The sequence below is a fragment of the Cetorhinus maximus genome, chromosome 3 (genome assembly GCF_964194155.1).
Source record: "Cetorhinus maximus chromosome 3, sCetMax3.hap1.1, whole genome shotgun sequence".
Classification (NCBI taxonomy): Eukaryota; Metazoa; Chordata; class Chondrichthyes; order Lamniformes; family Cetorhinidae; genus Cetorhinus; species Cetorhinus maximus.
In genome coordinates this window covers 202,386,130-202,405,044 of record NC_135881.1, presented here as the reverse complement: position 1 = coordinate 202,405,044, position 18,915 = coordinate 202,386,130, and the positions used below count along the sequence as shown (strand labels likewise).

Below are 18,915 nucleotides of genomic sequence, written 5' to 3'. Positions count from 1 at the left end.
TGATTGGCACTTAATACGGTGGTGTTGTCCAACTGAGGCAACATGGGGTTTTCTCCAGTTCTCCAGCTAGCAGTCGAGACCCCCACTGCCAGGATTAAATTCTACCCTGTGTGTTCAGGAAAAATCCCCCACCCCTTTTGTTTCTCGTCCTTCATTTGCTAAAAGATGACAACTTCCATAGAATCCCAACTATTTAAAAACTGTAATAAAATAGGACATACATGTCTTTACTTTGCACTGGGAGCATACAGCTGTAGCCTTGCTCTCAAAGCCTCTGCAGGGAATGTAAAAGCAAAAGATTGTTTGCAAGTGATATATTTTTAATTGGCGGTGTGGGTGAGAGAATTGCACGATTAATATGCCTACTGTCAGCAAGACCAGCTGAAACATAACAACCTCATTACAACCAAATGGAGCACACCCTCTTTCGGTAGGTAGTTGTCATTGAGAGGAACGGGGAAAGAACAATTAGCCTAGTCAGATCAGATCAAAGTGCACATCCTTTTCTCCCTAATTGAACATTGCATTAAACTTTATTTTAATTTACATCCCCAGAACTGAAAGTTCATATCTCATCTGGGACCAGGCTTCCTAACTAAAAACTGACACTGGTATGAAAATGCCAAAAGAGAAAGAATTTGTAGCTTGTTCATGTCTGACAGACATGTACAAATGAATAATGAAACTTGGTAACATCTTTGTACATTGCAATCTATATTTCAGTACAACAGCTGTTCTGAGTTCTTCAGTTTCCTTCCTTCAGAACTGATCTTTTTCTCTTTGAAAATCTGCAAAAAGTGCAGGTGTTGATAATGATGAGTGTTCAAGGTGCTTTGTACTAGAATGGAGATCGTGATTAAAAGATGAGGCAGAACTGAAATACTGTTAACTTAGCAATGCGGGTTTTTACCTTTCAATAAAGACTGTTATCTCAGGATACCAGGTCCATTATTTTGCCTATACTGACGCTTAGTGATATACTTTGATTGTAAGTTCAAGATTTTGCTCATCTGTTACTGCAGTATTTTTTTTAACGCCGCCTCTGTTAGAGAGATATGGGTTTCTCAACCCTCCGAAAAGCAGGACAACTTGGTTTGAGAAGTTATTTTGTCATGGGTGTCTACTATGGCTCAGGGCAATGTACTCTCACCTCAAAGTCGTGTCTACTATGCCTCAGAGGATTGCACTCTCACCTTGAAGTCAGATGGCTGTGGGTTCAATCCCCACCTCCAGAGGCTTGAACACAAAATCCAGGCTGACACTCAAGTGCGGCACTGAGTGGGTATTGCACTGTCGAAGGTGTCATCTCTCAAATAGATGCTAAAACCTCTTTCCTGGACATGAAGGGAATCGATGGGGAACGAGCAGAAAAGTGTATCTGAGATAGAGGTTCAGCCATGATCTTCTTAAAGCTCGAACATATGAATTAGTAGTAGACGTGAAGAAAGTATAATAATTTTCATAATCTTTTCCTGGTTTATTGTGAAGTAGGTTTATGGGTGTGATTATGGTTGGGTCTGTCTGTGTGATTTAATTACATTTGGAGTCAAGTGGGCTGCAAGCTTGAAATCACCAAAAGAAGCTAGGTGTAGAAATGTGCTTGACATTCTAATGAGTAAACATGGATGCTGGCTTAGTATGTAAGCTGTGAAGCGAATTTGCATTTTTAGACAAGGGAAGGGATTGCTGGATTTCAGAGGGATGTTAGTCTGTTTATAACTAGCCAGATAAGCAAGGCTAAGGAGTGTATTTATTTTCCCCAAAGGTTATTGACAATATTGGCAACATGAAAGTTTTTATATTATGAGGAAGATACAGTTTCAAAGACATATGGAACAATAGAATTTACATATTAAAAAAGAGAAACATATATAAAGGAGAATGAAAGGCTATGTGAGAAGAGGGCAATGTAAGATGTAACAGGGGTGTGTGAAACAGCCTTCAAGAAGCTTCCAGTCATTGTGCATAAGTCTGCTATTTAAGTAACTGAAGGTGGGGAAGTCATTTGGAATTCCACTGTCAAGTGGGTATTTTGTTAATTTGCTGGTTTTGTTTAAAATCTAAAATCCATTTTGGACCGATGCCTTAAAGGGGGTGTGTAACTGGGAGTCAGGTCACAGAATCACACAGTGCAGAAGAGGCCCTTCGGCCCATTCAGTCTGCACCGACACGTGAGAAACACCTGACCTACCTACTTAATCCCATTTTCCAGCACTTGGCCCATAGCCTTGAATGTTATGATGTGTCAAGTGCTCATCCAGGTACTTTTTAAAGGATGTGAGGCAACCCGCCTCCACCACCCTCCCAGGCAGCGCATTCCAGACAGTCACCACTCTCTAGGTAAAAATGTTTTTCCTCACATCCCCTCCAAACCTCCTGCCCCTCACCTTGAACTTGTGTCACCTCGTGACTGACCCTTCAACTAAGGGGAATAGCTGCTCCCTATCCACCCTGTCCATGCCCCTCATAATCTTGTACACCTCGATCAGGTTGCCCCTCAGTCTTCTCTGCTCCAACGAAAACAACCCAAGTCTATCCAACCGCTCTTCATAACTTAAATGTTTCATCCCAGGCAACATCCTGGTGAATCTCCTCTGCACCCCCTCCAGTGCAATCATATCCTTCCTATAATGTGGTGACCAGAAATGCACACAGTACTCCAGCTGTGGCCTCACCAAGGTTTTATACAACTCCGACATAACCTCCCTACTTTTGCAATCTATTCCTCGATTGATAAAGGCAAGTGCTCCATATGCCTTTTTCACCACCCCACTAACATGCCCCTCCGCCTTCAGAGATCTATGGGCACACACGCCAAGGTCCCTTTGTTCCTAGTTTCATGCCGTTCATTGAATACTTCCTTGTCAAATTACTCCTACCAAACTGTATCACCTCACACTTTTCAGGGTTAAATTGCATCTGACACTTATCTGCCCATTTGACCATCCCGACTATATCTTCCTGTAGCCCAAGATACTCAACCTCACTGTTAACCACCCGGCCAATCTTTGTGTCATCTGCAAACTTACTAATCCTCCCCCCCACATAGTCATCTATGTCGTTTATATAAATGACAAATAATAGGGGACCCAGCACAGATCCCTGTGGTACGCCACTGGACACTGGCTTCCAGTCACTAAAGCAGCCAATTAAAGGTCAATTATGAATTTTAGGATTTTTTATAGTAGTGAGTAATTATAGTCATATGTATGTGCTTGAAATCTTTACCTCGTTAATACATATTTTAATTTAATTTTTAAAATCTCTGAAGGTCTCAGTGGACTCATTACTTCTGAAATCAGTGCACACATCTTCTTGTGATAAATACAAATTGCAAAACCATTGTGATAACGTGACCAAGTCTCCCTTGTAGATTTGATCCGCCTGGCACACATCCTCTGCCACGCCATAACAGCAGGGCACTCAGCCCCTTGACCCAACTCCGCCATTCAATAAGCTCAAGGCTGCTCTGATTGTAACCTCCACTCAACGTACCCGCCTACCCTCAATAAGCTTTCACCACCCTTGTTTATCAAGAACCCATCTAGTTCTACCTTAAAAATGTTTAAAAACTCTGCTTCCACTGCCTTTTGAGGAAGAGAGTTCCAAAGTCTCATGACCCCCGAGAGAAAAAATTTCCCCTCATCTCTGTCTGTAATGAGCGACCCCTAAACCTTGAGCCCTAGTTCTATATTCTCCTACAAGAGGAAACATCCTCTCCACATCCACTCTGTCAAGACCCCTCAGGATTTTAAAAGTTTCAATTTAACGCCTCTTACTCTTCTAAACTCCAGTGGATACAAGCCTAACTTGTCCAACCTTTCCTCATGAGACAACCTGCCCATTCCTGGTATTAGTTTAGTAAACCTTCCCTGAACTGCTTCTAATGCATTTACATCCTTAAATAAGGAGGCCAGTACTGTACTGAGTACTCCAGATGTGGTCTCACCAGTGCCCTTTACAACTGAAGCATAATCTCCCTACTTTTGTATTCAATTCCCCTCACAATAAATGATAACGTTCTATTAGCTTTCCCAATTTCTTGCTGTACCTGCATCCTAGCCTTTTGTGACTCATGTATTGGCCGTGTGACTTGTTTCTACTTTTACTTCTCGTGTTCTTAAACTAAGGCCCTGTCTGCCAACTGAGGTGGACATTGAAGAACCCATCACACTATTTTCAAGAAGAGCAGGGGAATTATTCCTGATGCCTTGACCAATATTTATTCATTAATCAGCATCACTAAAAACAGATTACCACGTTGCTGTTAGTAGGAACTTTCTGTGCGCAAATTGGCTGCTGTGTTTCCTACGTTACAACAGTGTGACTACATTTCGAGAGCACTTCATTGACTGTAAAGTGCTTTGTTTATGCTGAGCAATGAAAGTTGCTATGTAAACGCAACTCTTTCTTTCTTTTATGGCATCATTGGAACGGAGTCAGAATTGCTTTTTACCCACACACGCTCTTACTGTTGACCTGTCCGAAATTGTCTTTGGAGCGGAACGATTGACTTTGTGCCTGTCCCCGTTTCTGTGTGCCTTTGCGCTGCATGTTACATCGAGCAATAGCGGGAAGCCTACGTGACAATTCGTTTTACAATTCTGCATTTTGCTTCTCAGGCAGAGAAAAATCCACCTGCAGACACTGCGCGAGCAGTCTGAGGTGCAGAAAATGACACCGAGAGAGAGGATGAGGCTCCGGAAATTGCAGAGCGCAGACGAGAAAGCCAAGAAACTCAAGTATGTGCATGATCCTTCTTTCAGAACAGGCTCAGGTGGTTAAATGGCCGACTCCTGTACCTACCTTCGTTTAGTATTGTAGAGTACAGTCATTTAAACACCTTGCTTTTTTAATTAAACCATTTTGTGTCTGGGCCGATCTGACTACATTAAGTGCAATTTGTGTTCATATAGTGCCTTCAACATAATAAACCATTCCAAGGAGCTTTGCCGGAGCGTGATGAAATAAAATTGGACACTTTTTGTGTCAACCTTTTTCCATTAGTTCCTGAGACCATAACAGGAAGCAGCTTACTTGTCACAGAATAATAACTCACTGGATGATGCCTAAAAATATTCTCCTTATAAATCACTCAAAGTGCTTTCTGAAAAAAAAAATTGGGGTGGAGTTTAATGATCTTTCCCCCCACCACCCCCCACCCCGGCAAAGAATGAGAGAATGGTAAAAGAAAATGAACAAAGTACAGATGAGACCAGAGATTGAAAGAATTGATTCTCTCACAGGAACTCGGTAAGCTGGACTTGGCTCCCAGCTAAATCAAAGTCCTTTAGAAGCAGCAGGTTAAATATGCAGTTTGTAATGGGGATGAGGGTTATGGGGATAAGCCTAGGTAGAGATGCTTAAATATTTGATGCCGCTTCCACGAAACTCGAACCTCGGGAATGTTATTTGGTGAAAGTACATAGCCTATGCTTATCGAGGTGTGAGAGTACATAGATATTGTGGATCCTTGTGTTATTTGCATGATATTACTAGACTTCCCTCAGCTGATTACGTCGGTGTCGTAGAACATTCACTGGAATAGATTACATAGGATCAGTGGAAGAACATTTCAGATTTTATTTCCAGACTCCCTGTATTCACCGGATTTGCAACAAAATCAACATCAACACCTGGCATTTATCTAGCATCTTTAACATAGTGGAGCATTCCAGGGTACTCCACAGGAGCATTATAAAGCAAAGTTTGATACTGAGGCGCATAAGGAGATATTAGGAGAGGTAAAAGAGGGAGATTTTAAGGAACGTCTTAAAGTGAGGTAGAAGATTGGAGAGGTTTAGGGAGGGAAGTCTAGAACTTGGGACCGAGGCAGCATTAGGCACGGCCGCCAATGGCGGAGTGATTAAAATCGAAGATGTTCCAGAGGCCAGAATTGGATGAGTGCAGATCTTGGAGGGTTGTGAGGCTGGAGGCGATTACAGTGATAGGGAGGAAGGGAAGGGGGGCGATGCCATGGAGGGATTTGAAAGCAAGGATGTGAATTTTAAAGATAAGTCGTTGCTTAACCTGGAGCCAGTGGAGGTCAGTAAGCATAGGGGTGAACGAGACATGGCGTGAGTCAGGACACGGGCAGCTGATTCTTGGATGACCTAACGTTAGTTAATTGCGCAGATATTATTGTTTTTCACTGATTACATCGAGCAATGTCGAGAACTAACTTTGTCTATCTCCTACCAACAGGCAACTCGCTGAGGAGAAGTATCAGGAGAATCATCAACGCATGCAGAAACTGAGGTTTCGTAACTTTCAGCAAGTCGGTGTTGATGTCTTGCATGTAAGGCCATATCCGATTCTAAATTATTAAAGATATGTTGTACTTGGAGAGGAAAATAGGACCTTTCAGAGGCAGTGTTACCTCACACAGTACTTACCCAATTCCTTACACTGGGCAAGATTTTCCATTTTGGACGGGGACCCTGAAGTCAGGATCAAATGCGGATCCCAACCGGACATTTGATCAGGAACGGTAACCAACAATAATTTTTCTGATTGGGTCAGAGGGCAGGCTCAATGTCCAATTTAAGGACTGTGGGCAGGCTCTCAAGGATGGGAGGACCAATAGGAGGCTGCATCCTGACATTTTGAGGTAAGGGAGAGAGAGGGGGGGAGGGCCTCCATCTTGAGGTGCTCTCTCAGCAAACTTTTACAATAAAGGAAAATGGCCACAGCTGCCGGACCACTATTGTGAAGAAGGGACCCCATCACAGGGTGGTGGGGGTGCGGGGGTGGGGATGCGGGGACGGGGGTGGGGGTGCGGGGACGGGGATGGGGGTGGGGGTGCGGGGATGGGGGTGCGGGGACAGGGGTGGGGGTGCGGGGACGGGGATGAGGGTGGGGGTGCGGGGACGGGGGTGGGGGTGGGGGTGCGGGGACGGGGGTGCGGGGACGGGTGGTTGGCCACCATCAGGAATTTCTGTGCCAGCCCTGCTCCGTTCCCTCCCCATATCAGAGCAAAAATCCACCCCCAGGTTTATACGTAGAGGTATAAGAGCGTCGTGACCAACAATATTCAATTAAATTCAGTGATCATCAAAATTTCAGTGCAAGAAGGAGGTCACAGTGACTGTTTCATTTCAAAATAAACTAATCCCATTTGTCTTCTTTTCCCATTACACTGTTTAATATGTTTCCTTTCTGTGTTTAAATTCATTTCCTCCTAAATATAATGATTGCCTTGGAGTCAATAACATTTTGTGGTAACACGGGTCATATCCTAGTGCCTGTGTCGGGCTGCGCTTGAGTAGTCTGTGGGACAGCTCTCCCAATTTTGACACACGCCCCCAGATGTTAGTAAGGAGGACTTTGCAGGGTCGACAGGACTGGGTGTGCCATTGTCATTTCCAGTGCCTAGGTCAAAGCTGGGTGGTCCGTCTGGTTTCATTCCTTTTTTGACTTATCTGTAGCAGTTTGCTCCTGAGCTACTTGCTCAGCCATTTCAGAGTCAGGCATAGGCCAGGCCAGATAAGGATGGCAGATTTCCTCCCCTAAAGGGTGGACCAGGTGGGGTTTTTAAACAGGAATCAACGATAGTTTTATGATCACCATTACTGAGTAACTTTCAACTCAATCGGAGTTTGAACCCGTGTCCCAGAGTTGACCCTGCATTGCTAGGTCCAGTGACATTACCAGTACACCAGCACCTTTCCTTGTAGTGATTAATCTGGAACGGGAGTTCTGCATCATTACACCAAAGTAATTATATATCCTGCAAAGCGATTTCCATTAACTACTTTCTAAACAGTTTAATGAAACCTATTGATGTATGACTGCAGTGCTCAGAGTTAATCAGTCTGTTTTTATTTGTTAGGGTTCCTTTGATCTCCTTCACAAAAACAGATTGTTGTAATCCCAGCATTTGAATGTGGTTTGTTGTATATACCAGAGGGAGATTAACCTCAGGTTACACTTCTAGGACAAATTCGATGATAAATATGTTAGGCTACATTCTGTGAAACACATTGGACCCCTTAAAAATGAATCTGTGGCTTGAGCAACAGTTGAAAGAAAGAAAGACTTAGACAGAGCCTTTCAGGACTTCAGGACATCGCAAAGCGGTTTATAGCCAATGAAGTGTAATGATTGTTGTAATGTAAATTTGTGCGCAGCAAGCTCCCATAGACAGCTTGACCTATTAGCAATTCATATCATGACACAGCTAAACGCAGTTCCATTGGAGGAGCAGAGAACCACACATCCAATTATTTATTGTTTTTGGTTTAGGAGGAATTAAGTTTATACTAGGCAAATGCAAGCTTGGTTTTAGATGTTGCATAATTCTCCTTGGATATTATGCCAGAATTGGCAGTCAGGCAGTAACCACACACAAAGAGAGTTGACAGCCATGTAAGTGTGAAATGTTTCTTTTTTTGCACCTTGTATTTGCCCTGGGTTAGATTAAGTACACGCATTTCAGAATATTCTGCGTTTATTAGAACCTTGGTGAGGCCACAGCTGGAGTACTGTGTGCAGTTCTGGTCGCCACATTATAGGAAGGATGTGATTGCACTGGAGGGGATGCAGAGCAGATTCACCAGGATGTTGCCTGGGATGAAATATTTAAGTTATGAAGAGCGGTTGGATAGACTTGGGTTGTTTTCGTTGGAGCAGAGAAGACTGAGGGGCAACCTGATCGAGGTGTACAAGATTATGAGGGGCATGGACAGGGTGGATAGGGAGCAGCTGTTCCCCTTTAGTTGAAGGGTCAGTCACGAGGGGACATATGTTCAAGGTGAGGGTCAGGAGGTTTAGGGGGGATGTGAGGAAAAACTTTTTTACCCAGAGGGTGGTAACAGTCTGGAATGCACTGCCTGGGAGGGTGGTGGAGGAGGGTTGCCTCACATCCTTTAAAAAGTACCTGGATGAGCACCTGGCACGTCATAACATTCAAGGCTATGGGCCAAGTGCTGGTAAATGGGATTAGGTAGGTAGGTCAGGTGTTTCTCACGTGTCGGTGCAGACTCAAAGGGCTGAAGGGCATCTTCTGCACTGTGTGATTCTGTGCTTTATCAGGGCAGTACCACATGTAAATATTGTCTTGAAGTTCCCCCTCTCCCTCTTACCTGAACTGCAGGCTATTACTCTTTCTGAGCCTCCAGCTTCAAGAGCCCACCCACCCCATCCTTAATTGGATGACAAACCTGCCCTCTGTTAATTGATTTTAGACAATTTGGGGAAAATCACTGCCAGGTGACTATTTTCCCCCCACAGTGTGGGGTTCTGACCCCCATTTGACAATGGGAGAGACTTGCACATGCTCATTATCTCTTCTGTATTTCTAAAACTTATTGTACTTCCATCATAGGCCTGAAGTCTGATGGGTCACTGAGCTATTTGCTGCTGTTTGTGGCATTCATACTTGGACTATTAGGCTCGTCCATGGGATTGTAGTGTAAGGGTATCTGGCATAGCAAGGGGTAATGTGGCACAGTGCTGCCCACAGTGTTATGTAAAGGGACACAAGACGTGAGACTAGAGTCAATTGTTGACTGGACAGAAACCTGACTAGATGCAAGCATGGAGTTAGCTCATAGTTTGGGCTATACCCTGTACATATGTACATAGCTGTGTGTTTGAGACATACTGAACATATAACAGGGATGTGTGGAGACACCTGGTAAGTGCACAACTAAATGACAGATTGCTGTGGAGACGAAGTCCCGCCTTCACATTGAGGATACCCTCCATCGTGTTGTGTGGCACTACCACTGTGCTAAATGGGATAGATTTTGGACAGATCTAACAACTCAAGACTGGGCATTCATGAGGCACTGTGGGGCATTAGCAGCAGCAGAGTTGTACTCGAACACAATCTGTAACCTCATGGCCCGGCATATACCCCACTCTACCATTACCACCAAGTCAGGGGATCAACCCTGGTTCAATGAAGAGTGCAGGAGGGCATGCCAGGAGCAGCACCAGGCACAACTAAAAATGAGATGTCAACCTGGTGAAGCTATAACACAGGACTACTTCCATGGCAAACAGCATAAGCAGCAAATGATAGACAGAGCTAAGCGATCCCACAATCAACAGGTCAGATCTAAGCTCTGCAGTCCTGCCACATTCTGTTGTGAAAGGTAGTGGACAATTAAATAACTCACTGGTGGAGGAGGCTCCACAAATATCCCCATCCTCAATGATGGAGGAACCCAGCACAGCAGTGCAAAAGATAAGGCTGAAGCATTTGCAACAATCTTCAGCCAGAAGTGCCGAGTGGATGATCCATCTCAGCCTCCTCCGGAGGTCCCCAGCATCACAGATGCCATTCTTCAGCCAATTCGATTCACTCCACGTGATATCAAGAAATGGCTGAAGGCATTGGATACTGCAAAGGCTATGGGCCCTGACAATATTATGGCAATAGTACTGAAGACTTGTGCTCCAGAACTTGCTGCGTCGCTAGCCAAGCTGTTCCAGTACAGCTACACACTGGCACCTACCTGGCTATGTGGAAAATTGCCCAGGTATGTCCTGTCCACAAAAAGCAGGACAAATCCAACCCGGCCAATTACCACCCCATCAAACTAATCTCGATCGTCAGGAAAGTAATGGAAGGGGTCATCAATAGTGATATCAAGCGGCATTTGCTTAGCAATACCCTGCTCACTGATACCCAGTTTGGGTTTCGCCAGGGCCACTCAGCTCCTGACCTCATTATAGTCTTGGTTCAAACATGGACAAAAGAGATGAACTCCCGAGGTGAGGTGAGAGTGACTGCCCTTGACATTAAGGCAGCATTTGACAGAGTGTGGCATCAGGGAGCCCTAGCAAAACAGGTGTCAATGGGAATCAGGGGGGAAAACTCTCTGCTGGTTAGAGTCATACCTAGCACAAAGGAAGATGGTTGTGGTTGTTGGAGGATCGGTCATCTCAGCTCCAGGACATCACTGCAGGAGTTCCTCAGGGTCGTGTCCTCGGCCCAACCATCTTCAGCTGCTTCATCAATGACCTTCCTTCCATCATAAAGTCAGAAGTGGGGTTGTTCGCTGTTAATTGCACAATGTTCAGCACCATTTGCGACTCCTCAGATACTGAAGCAGTCCATGTCCAAATGCAGCTTGACCTGGAAAATATCCAGGCTTGGGCTGACAAGTGGCAATTAAGATTCATGCCACATAAGTGTCAGGTAATGGTCATCTCCAACAAGAGAGAATCCAGCCATCGCCCCTTGATGTTCAATGGCATTACCATCACTGAACCCCCAACTACCAACATCCTAGGGATTACAATTGACCAGAAACTGAACTGAACTAGCCATATAAACACTGTGGTTACGAGAGCAGGTCAGAGGCTAGGAATCCAGCGAAGAGCAACTCACCTCCTTACTCCCCAAAGCCTGTCCAGCAGCTACAAGACACAAGTCAGGAGCAGGATGGAATACTCCCCACTTGCCTGGATGAGTGCAGCTCCCACAACACTCAAGAAGCTTGACACCGTCCAGGACAAAGCAGCCCACTTGATTGGCACCCCATCCACAAACATTCACTCCCTCTACCACGAATGCACAGTAGCAGCAGTGTGTGCCATCTACAAGATGCATTGCAGGAATTCACCAAGGCTCCTTAGACTGCATCTTCCAAACCCACAACCACTACCATCTAGAAGGAGAAGAGCAGCAGGTAGATGGTAATAGTCACTCACCATCCTGACTTGGAAATATATCGCCATTCCTTCACTGTCGCTGGGTCAAAATCCTGGAACTCACTCCCTAACAGCACTGTGGGTGTCCCTACATCACATGGGCTGCAGCAGTTCAAGAAGGCAGCTCACCACCGCCTTCTCAAGGGCAACTAGGGATGGGCAATAAATGCTGGTCCAGCCAGCGACACCCACAACCCGTGAATGAATAAAAAAAATGATAGAGGCACAAACAGGTTCTGGGGCAAGGATTGCTATTCCAAGCGAGTGTTGAACTGAATTGCCCTGTACCATTGGGACAATCTATCTGTTCCTCAGCCCTGGCACTCTCTGTGCAACATGTGAAAGAACAATGTTTGACATGGACCCAAAGCTGCTTAGGCTACCTTTCTATAATGTCCTGTGGTGTCTTAGGAGTGGAGAGATGCGGTGAGTTCCTTGGATTGATATGCAATATCTAGCTCACAATATCTTCCTGTAGTTCTCTGTGAAACGGATAAACAGCTTTATAGAATTATCGAATAGAAGAAGATCTCTCGGCCCATCATGCCTGTGGCTTGGTCCAATTCTATTACTTGCACACCCTCTCTCCGCATGAATTCGATACTCCGCTCAGTCTGGATCCCCTATGTGCAAAGCAACAATCTATAAAATTGGTAATGCAATCTTCACTAAGAGCATAGGGAAACACAGAAGCACAACTTGCTTTGCTAATCACTTCTCTATAGGGACTTGCTGCCTTAAAATACCGACTGTATTAATATCCACAAATCCCTTTCCTCATCCCCGTTATTTACCAGACAACTGTACAGTTTTAGCATGGCAGCTTCTCCATAATTTGCTGTTGATTTGTAAATAGCAAAGCACTTGGCTTTAAAATTGCTGCCGCACACGTGATAGGCATGTTAAGTGCTGAGGCAACTAACAGCCGTAGATCTCTCCCAACCTCCCTTTTAGTTATTCCCACACCATTTCATAAATACACAGCCCTTCCATTTGCAGTTGTAATGTACGCTAGAGCACTGTCCCTGCCATAGCAATTGTTGATTTTATCTAAATCCATCTGTATGCCATTGACTGTTCATCAATTTTATCTTCACCCACGTTATTATCATTTGCAAACTTGATCACTTCTATATCTGTTAGTACAAGGACTAGGAGGACACAGATTTAAGATTTGGGCAAGAGATACAGGGGGACGTGAGCAGGAAGTTACCTGTAACTCGTTACCTATGTGGCTGGTGGAAGCGGAGATGATGAATGATTTAAAAAATAATTGGATGGGGACATGAGGGAAATAAATTTGTGGGGCTACGGGGGAAGGGGGAAGAGACTGAATGATTGCTCTACAGAGAGCTAGCATGGACTCAATGGACCGAATGGCCCTTTATTCTGTGAAGACTCTGGCATTACTTTCAGTCTAACTTCAATGCAAATTAGGAATAGCGAGGGCCCCAGTGCTGATCACTGAAGTAATCCATTTGGCACTTCCTTCATTCTTGCTCTGACATTGCTATCAAATACTTGCTTAGGAACATAGGAGGCCATTTAACCCCTCGAACCTGTTCCACCATTTGTCGATGGCGGCAGCTGTCCCTCAATTTGAGGGTGACATCTACTCGGGGTCGCGAGTTTTTGCCATGGGTCTTCACATGACTGAACAGACTGATTCTCGACCCTCAGATCTTTGGGCACATGGGGAAGGAGGTCCCGCGATGGAGTGGGATGCGGAGTGCAGGACTTGCTTCCTTTTCTTCTCTGCCATCGCTCTGCCTCATCATTAAGGTGTTGGAACTCAAAGCGTGACGCAACTTGGTAGACAAACTGTCGCCATTTTGAACGATTGTTAGCGAGCTCCTCCCAGTTAGTAATGTCAATCCTGCTGTGCTTCAAGGACAGCTTTGTAGGGGCGTGAGAGTCCCTTGCGAAGTTTCACTTAGGCTCGGAGCTGTGCTCTGGATGAACAAGAATGAGCGACTTAACACCAAATAATGCATGAAAACAACAATTTTTATTGTACAACTATTCAACTGTAGCACAAATGGTAACTCCAAACTGGTCTTTTCAAGAGAGCACCCCAAAATGGTACAATTCCCCTTGGTTCATACATCACCAAATCTTCTAATAACCTTGCACGAGGGTGGACTCTCCAGTCAGTCCCTCTGTCCACCCCACTTCCTCCATAGTCTTCAGTGATTAACTATTCCGCTCTGGCTGCACCCCTGAACGCTGGATGCTGTGCCCCTTTAAGTCCCATTTCTGTCTCCATTCCAGCCTCCCGAGGCCTCCATCCAGACTTTCTCAAAACCAAGAGATTGGCGACCATGTGTCCTTATCAAATTCTTCTGTCAGGCACTGTGAGGTTTGCCGGCTCCACAGAATTCAGGCTGTTTATACATCTTTTTGTTGGTGTTTCCCACCTGCCGTCAATCAGGTTATACAGCTTATCAATCAAACTCCATCAGGTCTGACAACATCTGCAGAGAGGAACACGGTTAACGTTTCGTGTCCGTATGACTCTTCAACAGTTGAAGATCATACGGACTCGAAACGTTAACTGCGTTCCTCTCCGCAGATGCTGTCAGACCTGCTGAGCTTTTCCAGGTATTTTTGTTTTTGTTTTGGATTTCCAGCATCCGCAGTTTTTTGCTTTAATCAAACTCCATCTCCTGATTCCACACCATGGTTGACCACCGCATGGGCAAGGTCCATTGTCCTGGCTTGTAGTTCAAGGGTCATCGAATGTAGTAAGATTTGATTCCTGTTAAACAATATAAAACAGCTTTTATTTTAGCAGAACTAGCATGAAAAGGAAAAACAGTGGTTTGGACAAAACAGCAGCTGCGAATATGGCTTGACAAGAATGAAAACAATGTGTAAGAGTGGGAAAACAAGTCCATATTAATAATATCACCACTGATTACTATTGACTACACAATTGGTTGGTTGGTTTGACTTAATCAAAGCACAATCACACTTAGTTTTAAATCAAGGTCTACAAAGTACCTTGCAAAAATTCAATTAAGCCTGAATGCCAGTCCTCTAAAAATCAAGAGCAAAGCAGAAATAAAATGCTATAATATAAAATTGCAAAAATTAGTGATTACAAGCCAAGAGCTTCAGAGTGTCTTCGAAGCGGTTTCTTTGTCCTCCCCTGGAATGCTGGCCATTGGAGAGTTGAGAAAACAGGACCTGGTAGGGGAGATGGTTTTCGGCCATCCGGGTACAGTGTCCAGTCTATCGAAGTTGATTTTGCAGGAGACTTACCTGAATGCCTGTGGCATTGTCTTCAAGAAGGACACTAGTGTTTGCTTGATGGTCCCTCCTATTGAATCTGGGGGTTGCAGCGGAGGCATTGCTGGTGGAATTTCTTTCGTGTTCTTATGTGTCACCCCTTCAAAGTCATCAACTCCGATGGACTGGACACTGTCTGGATGGCCGAGAAGCATCTTTCCCACCAGGTCCTGTTTTCTCAACTCTCCAATGGTCAATGTTCCAGGGGAGGACAAAGAAATGCTTCAAAGATACACATGGTCTCACTGCAGTACAGGAGTGTGGTGACAGCATCTCCTCTGTACACTAGGACTTCTGTTGATTGCGGAGGTCTTTGTTGTCAAACACTCACTGCCGTAGTTTGTAGAAGGCTGAGGTGGTGCAGCTGATCCAGTGTTGGAACTTCTTGTCAAAGTTGGCCTTTTGAGAGAGATGGCTGTCAAGGTATGGGAAGAGCTCAACATATTCCAAAGTCTCTCCTTCAACATATAGGGGAGGTGGAATATTCGGAATATGTGGGGTGATGTATGAGTTTTGTTTTGGCAGTATTCGGGGACAGGCTGAGTTTCTTGTATGCAGAATTGAAGAGACCAAGAATGGCTCACAAATCTGATGCGAAGTGGGCAACCACACTACAGTCATGTGCAAACGTGGATCATGTATACCTATGGTGGTCAGTTTAATTTTGGCACGAAGGCAACTGAGGTTTTCCATATAGCCAGTATTTAATACTCAGACCAGCGGGCAGTTAATCTTTAATGAGGTGAATAGCCACGGTCAGGTAGATTGTAAATTGGCTATCACACAGCCTTGCTTGACACTGGTCTAGATTTTGAAGGCATCTGTTTCAGACCTCTACTCACGAAAGTTTCAGCCATATCATCATCATGAAACAATTGCAGCATCGTGATGAGGTTTCTTGGGCATCCCAATCTGTGGAGCACGATCCACAGAGCCTCACGATGTACTGAGTCAAATGTTTTGGTCAGGTCGATGAATACAATGAAGAGTTCCTAAATGTGTTGCAATGACAACCATTCAATGAGATCATGGCTGATCTGTGACCCAACTTCATATCTTTGAGCCAGTTTCTTATCTGTCTCCTGTTTTGATTTTAAAATGGCAATGCGTTCAGATTCTGTGGCAGTCTTTCCTGGGGAAGGCTTCCCGTGAGTTTATTTACACTACGCCATTAGGTTTACTACCGTCCACTCGGGAAATCACTGTCACATGGCAGCAAATTTGGTTACTCCCATCTGAATCCATGCTGGGCGCTGCTTTTGGATGATTATTGTTCAGCAAATGTTGAAGTTTGTTTCTGAGCACTGACCCCATCACTTCAGTTGGTGTTGATATAAAACAATGGGGCTGTAATTTCCATTACTCTTAGATCAGTAATGGATGAGGTAATGGAATCAGATCAAGTTAGACATTTAAATATGAATGCAATATTAGCTTATTTCTAATTTATTGGTTCTCTGTGCCCCCCCACCTCCCCCACCCCACCCCCACCCCCACCCAGTACTTCATGATTCTCATGATTGTTAGCACATCATAAATTTTGTCTCTCTTAGTAAACTGGGCTAAATAAATATGTTGAGCCTCTTAAGCTTAGCTAGGATCACTGCCCTGTTAATGTCAAAGTCTATTTGACCATCCAGGACACAGCAGCCTGTTTGATTGACACGCCATCCAGCACCTCAAACATTCACTCCCTCCACCACCGATGCACAGTGGCAGCAGTGTGTGTACCATCGACAAGATGCACTGCAGCAACTTACCAAGGCCTCTTCGACAGCACCTTCCAAACCCGTGACCCCTACCACCTAGAAGAACAAGGCAGCAGATGCATGGGAACACCACCACCTGTAAGTTCCCCTCCAAGCCAAACACCATCCTGACTGGGAACTATAATCACCGTTCCTTCACTGTCGCTGGGTCAAAATCCTAGAACTCCCTCCTGAACAGCGCTGTGGGTGTACCTGCACCACATGGACTGCTGCAGTTCAAGAAGGCAGCTCACCACCACCTTCTCAAGGGCAATTAGGGATGGGCAATAAATGCTGGTCTAGCCAGCGACGCCCACATCTGGTGAATAAATAAATTTAAAAAAAGGCGGATGGAGATAAAATACAGATGAGCTGTTATTCAATGGTGGAACAGGCTTGAGGGGCTGAATGGCCAACCAGTGAATGCTTCAATATTGTCACTGTATTGACCAGATTGCAATGGGGTTGCTAAAATATCCCTTTGGAGTTCTTCACTCCTCATTTCTACCTCGGTCGGTCTCTGTTTTGCTTTTCGTGTTCAAATCTAGTTTTCCACATCAAAGAACTTTTTGTGGAATTTTGACTTGATCTTGTTTTTTTATTTCTGTCTGCTTACCAATAATGATCCTTCAGTTGTTCGAGAGGATAGCTGGTTAGGGATTAGACTGGCTCACTCTGTGAAGGTACAATCATCAGCTAATAATGAAAGATTTATATTTGTATAGCACCTTTCACAACCTCAGGATGCCCCAGAGCCCTTTACAGCCAATTAAGCACTTTTGAAGTGTAGTCACTGTTGTAATGTAGGAATTGCAGCAGCCAATTTGTGCACAGAAAGCTCCCATAAACAGCAATGAGATAATAGCCAGATAATTTGTTTCTGGTGATGTTGATTGAAGGATAAATATTGGCCAGGATACTGGGGAGAACTCCCCTGCTCTTCATCAAAGTAATGTCATGGGATATACATCCACCCAAGAGAACAAACAGGGTCTTACTTTAAAGTTGCAGACAAAAGTCAGCATCTCTGACAGTACTGCATTCTCTTAGTACTGCACTGAAGCATCAGTCTAGATTATGGGCTCAAATCTGTGGAGTGGGACTTGAACCCACAACCTTCTTATTCAAAGAGCACTGAACCAAGTTAATGAATACAGCCAATTGGACTGTGGTTTCCACAGATGGAATTGCCTGATACTATTATCAAACTATGAAAAAATTCACAAGTCCCTCACAGTAATAGAATTTAAGCTTATCCGGTCATTGCCAAGTGGTTGAAGCATTTATGAGTGTTCAGATTGCTTGAGCTGAGAGAAGGTGAAAGTAGATGGTTATCTTGGTGGTAATTTGTCTTGTCTGTTCACAGTTGGTGTTATTTTGTCCTTAATCGTTTCTCAGGGGTTGATGGAATAAGATAATCAGTTTATGTGAAGTAATGGCCACCTCATTCTATTATGTAAGCAGTTTATTCTGTCCCTGGTTCTAAAGCTTAAAAGATTGTTTTCCAGTTGGTCTTTGTTGGAACTTTAGAAAAGCAATTAAGGACCTTCTGATTCCTTCCTTTACTGGCTTCAATTAGCCAATGCTTCCACTCCGGTTCAGTGAGTCCTGGGATGGCTGATAAGTTGAATGTGCGATCTGCAGACTCTGCCACATGTAAGGTAGGTGCTGCCTGAAGGGTTGGGTAGATGTGTTGTTTGAAGTTTGTGTGCTCTCTCTGATGCCTCGACTTTGCCTCTGCCCATTTCCCGGAATCATCCCTCCGCTGCTGGGTCGTCCACACACGCTGGTGCAGAACACGTCTTGCCGAGTGTGACGTGCAGATGTCTGGACTTACAGCCAGGGCCTTGCTCACATTGCGGACATCTGAGAAGCAGAAGATGCTGGAGCCCGACAGCAACGGAACCCTGGAGGAACACCCACGGCCGCTGGGTGGATTCTCATGGACATGGCTCAGCTGAGAAGCAGCTCACGGAAGTTGGAAAGTCACCATTGAGAGTCTGCTCACAATGGATAATGGTCGAGGGGGTGGAGACAAAGGTCCAGCTGTGCTTGGGAGAGGAAGATATACCAGGGGGGTGGGAGAGGAAGATCTAGGATTGACTGGGAGAGGAAGCGGTGTCGGGGGGTAAGGTTGGGAGGGGGGGGAATTAAGGTGTCAGGGAGGTTGAGGTTGAGAAGGGGGAATGAAGGTGTTGGGGGTGAGGTTGTG

At 44.8% G+C, this 18,915-nt stretch overlaps 1 protein-coding gene across 1 annotated transcript in view; it reads left to right on the top strand.

Annotated features, from left to right (window-relative positions):
• The window catches only part of nek11 (NIMA-related kinase 11), a 316,688-nt gene that overhangs the window by 164,227 nt on the left and 133,546 nt on the right, over positions 1-18,915 (top strand). Inside the window, exons 10-11 of the mRNA XM_078535823.1 lie at positions 4,623-4,742; positions 6,205-6,298. Coding sequence (XP_078391949.1) covers positions 4,623-4,742; positions 6,205-6,298 — 214 coding nt within the window. The remainder of the gene's footprint in view (positions 1-4,622; positions 4,743-6,204; positions 6,299-18,915) is intronic.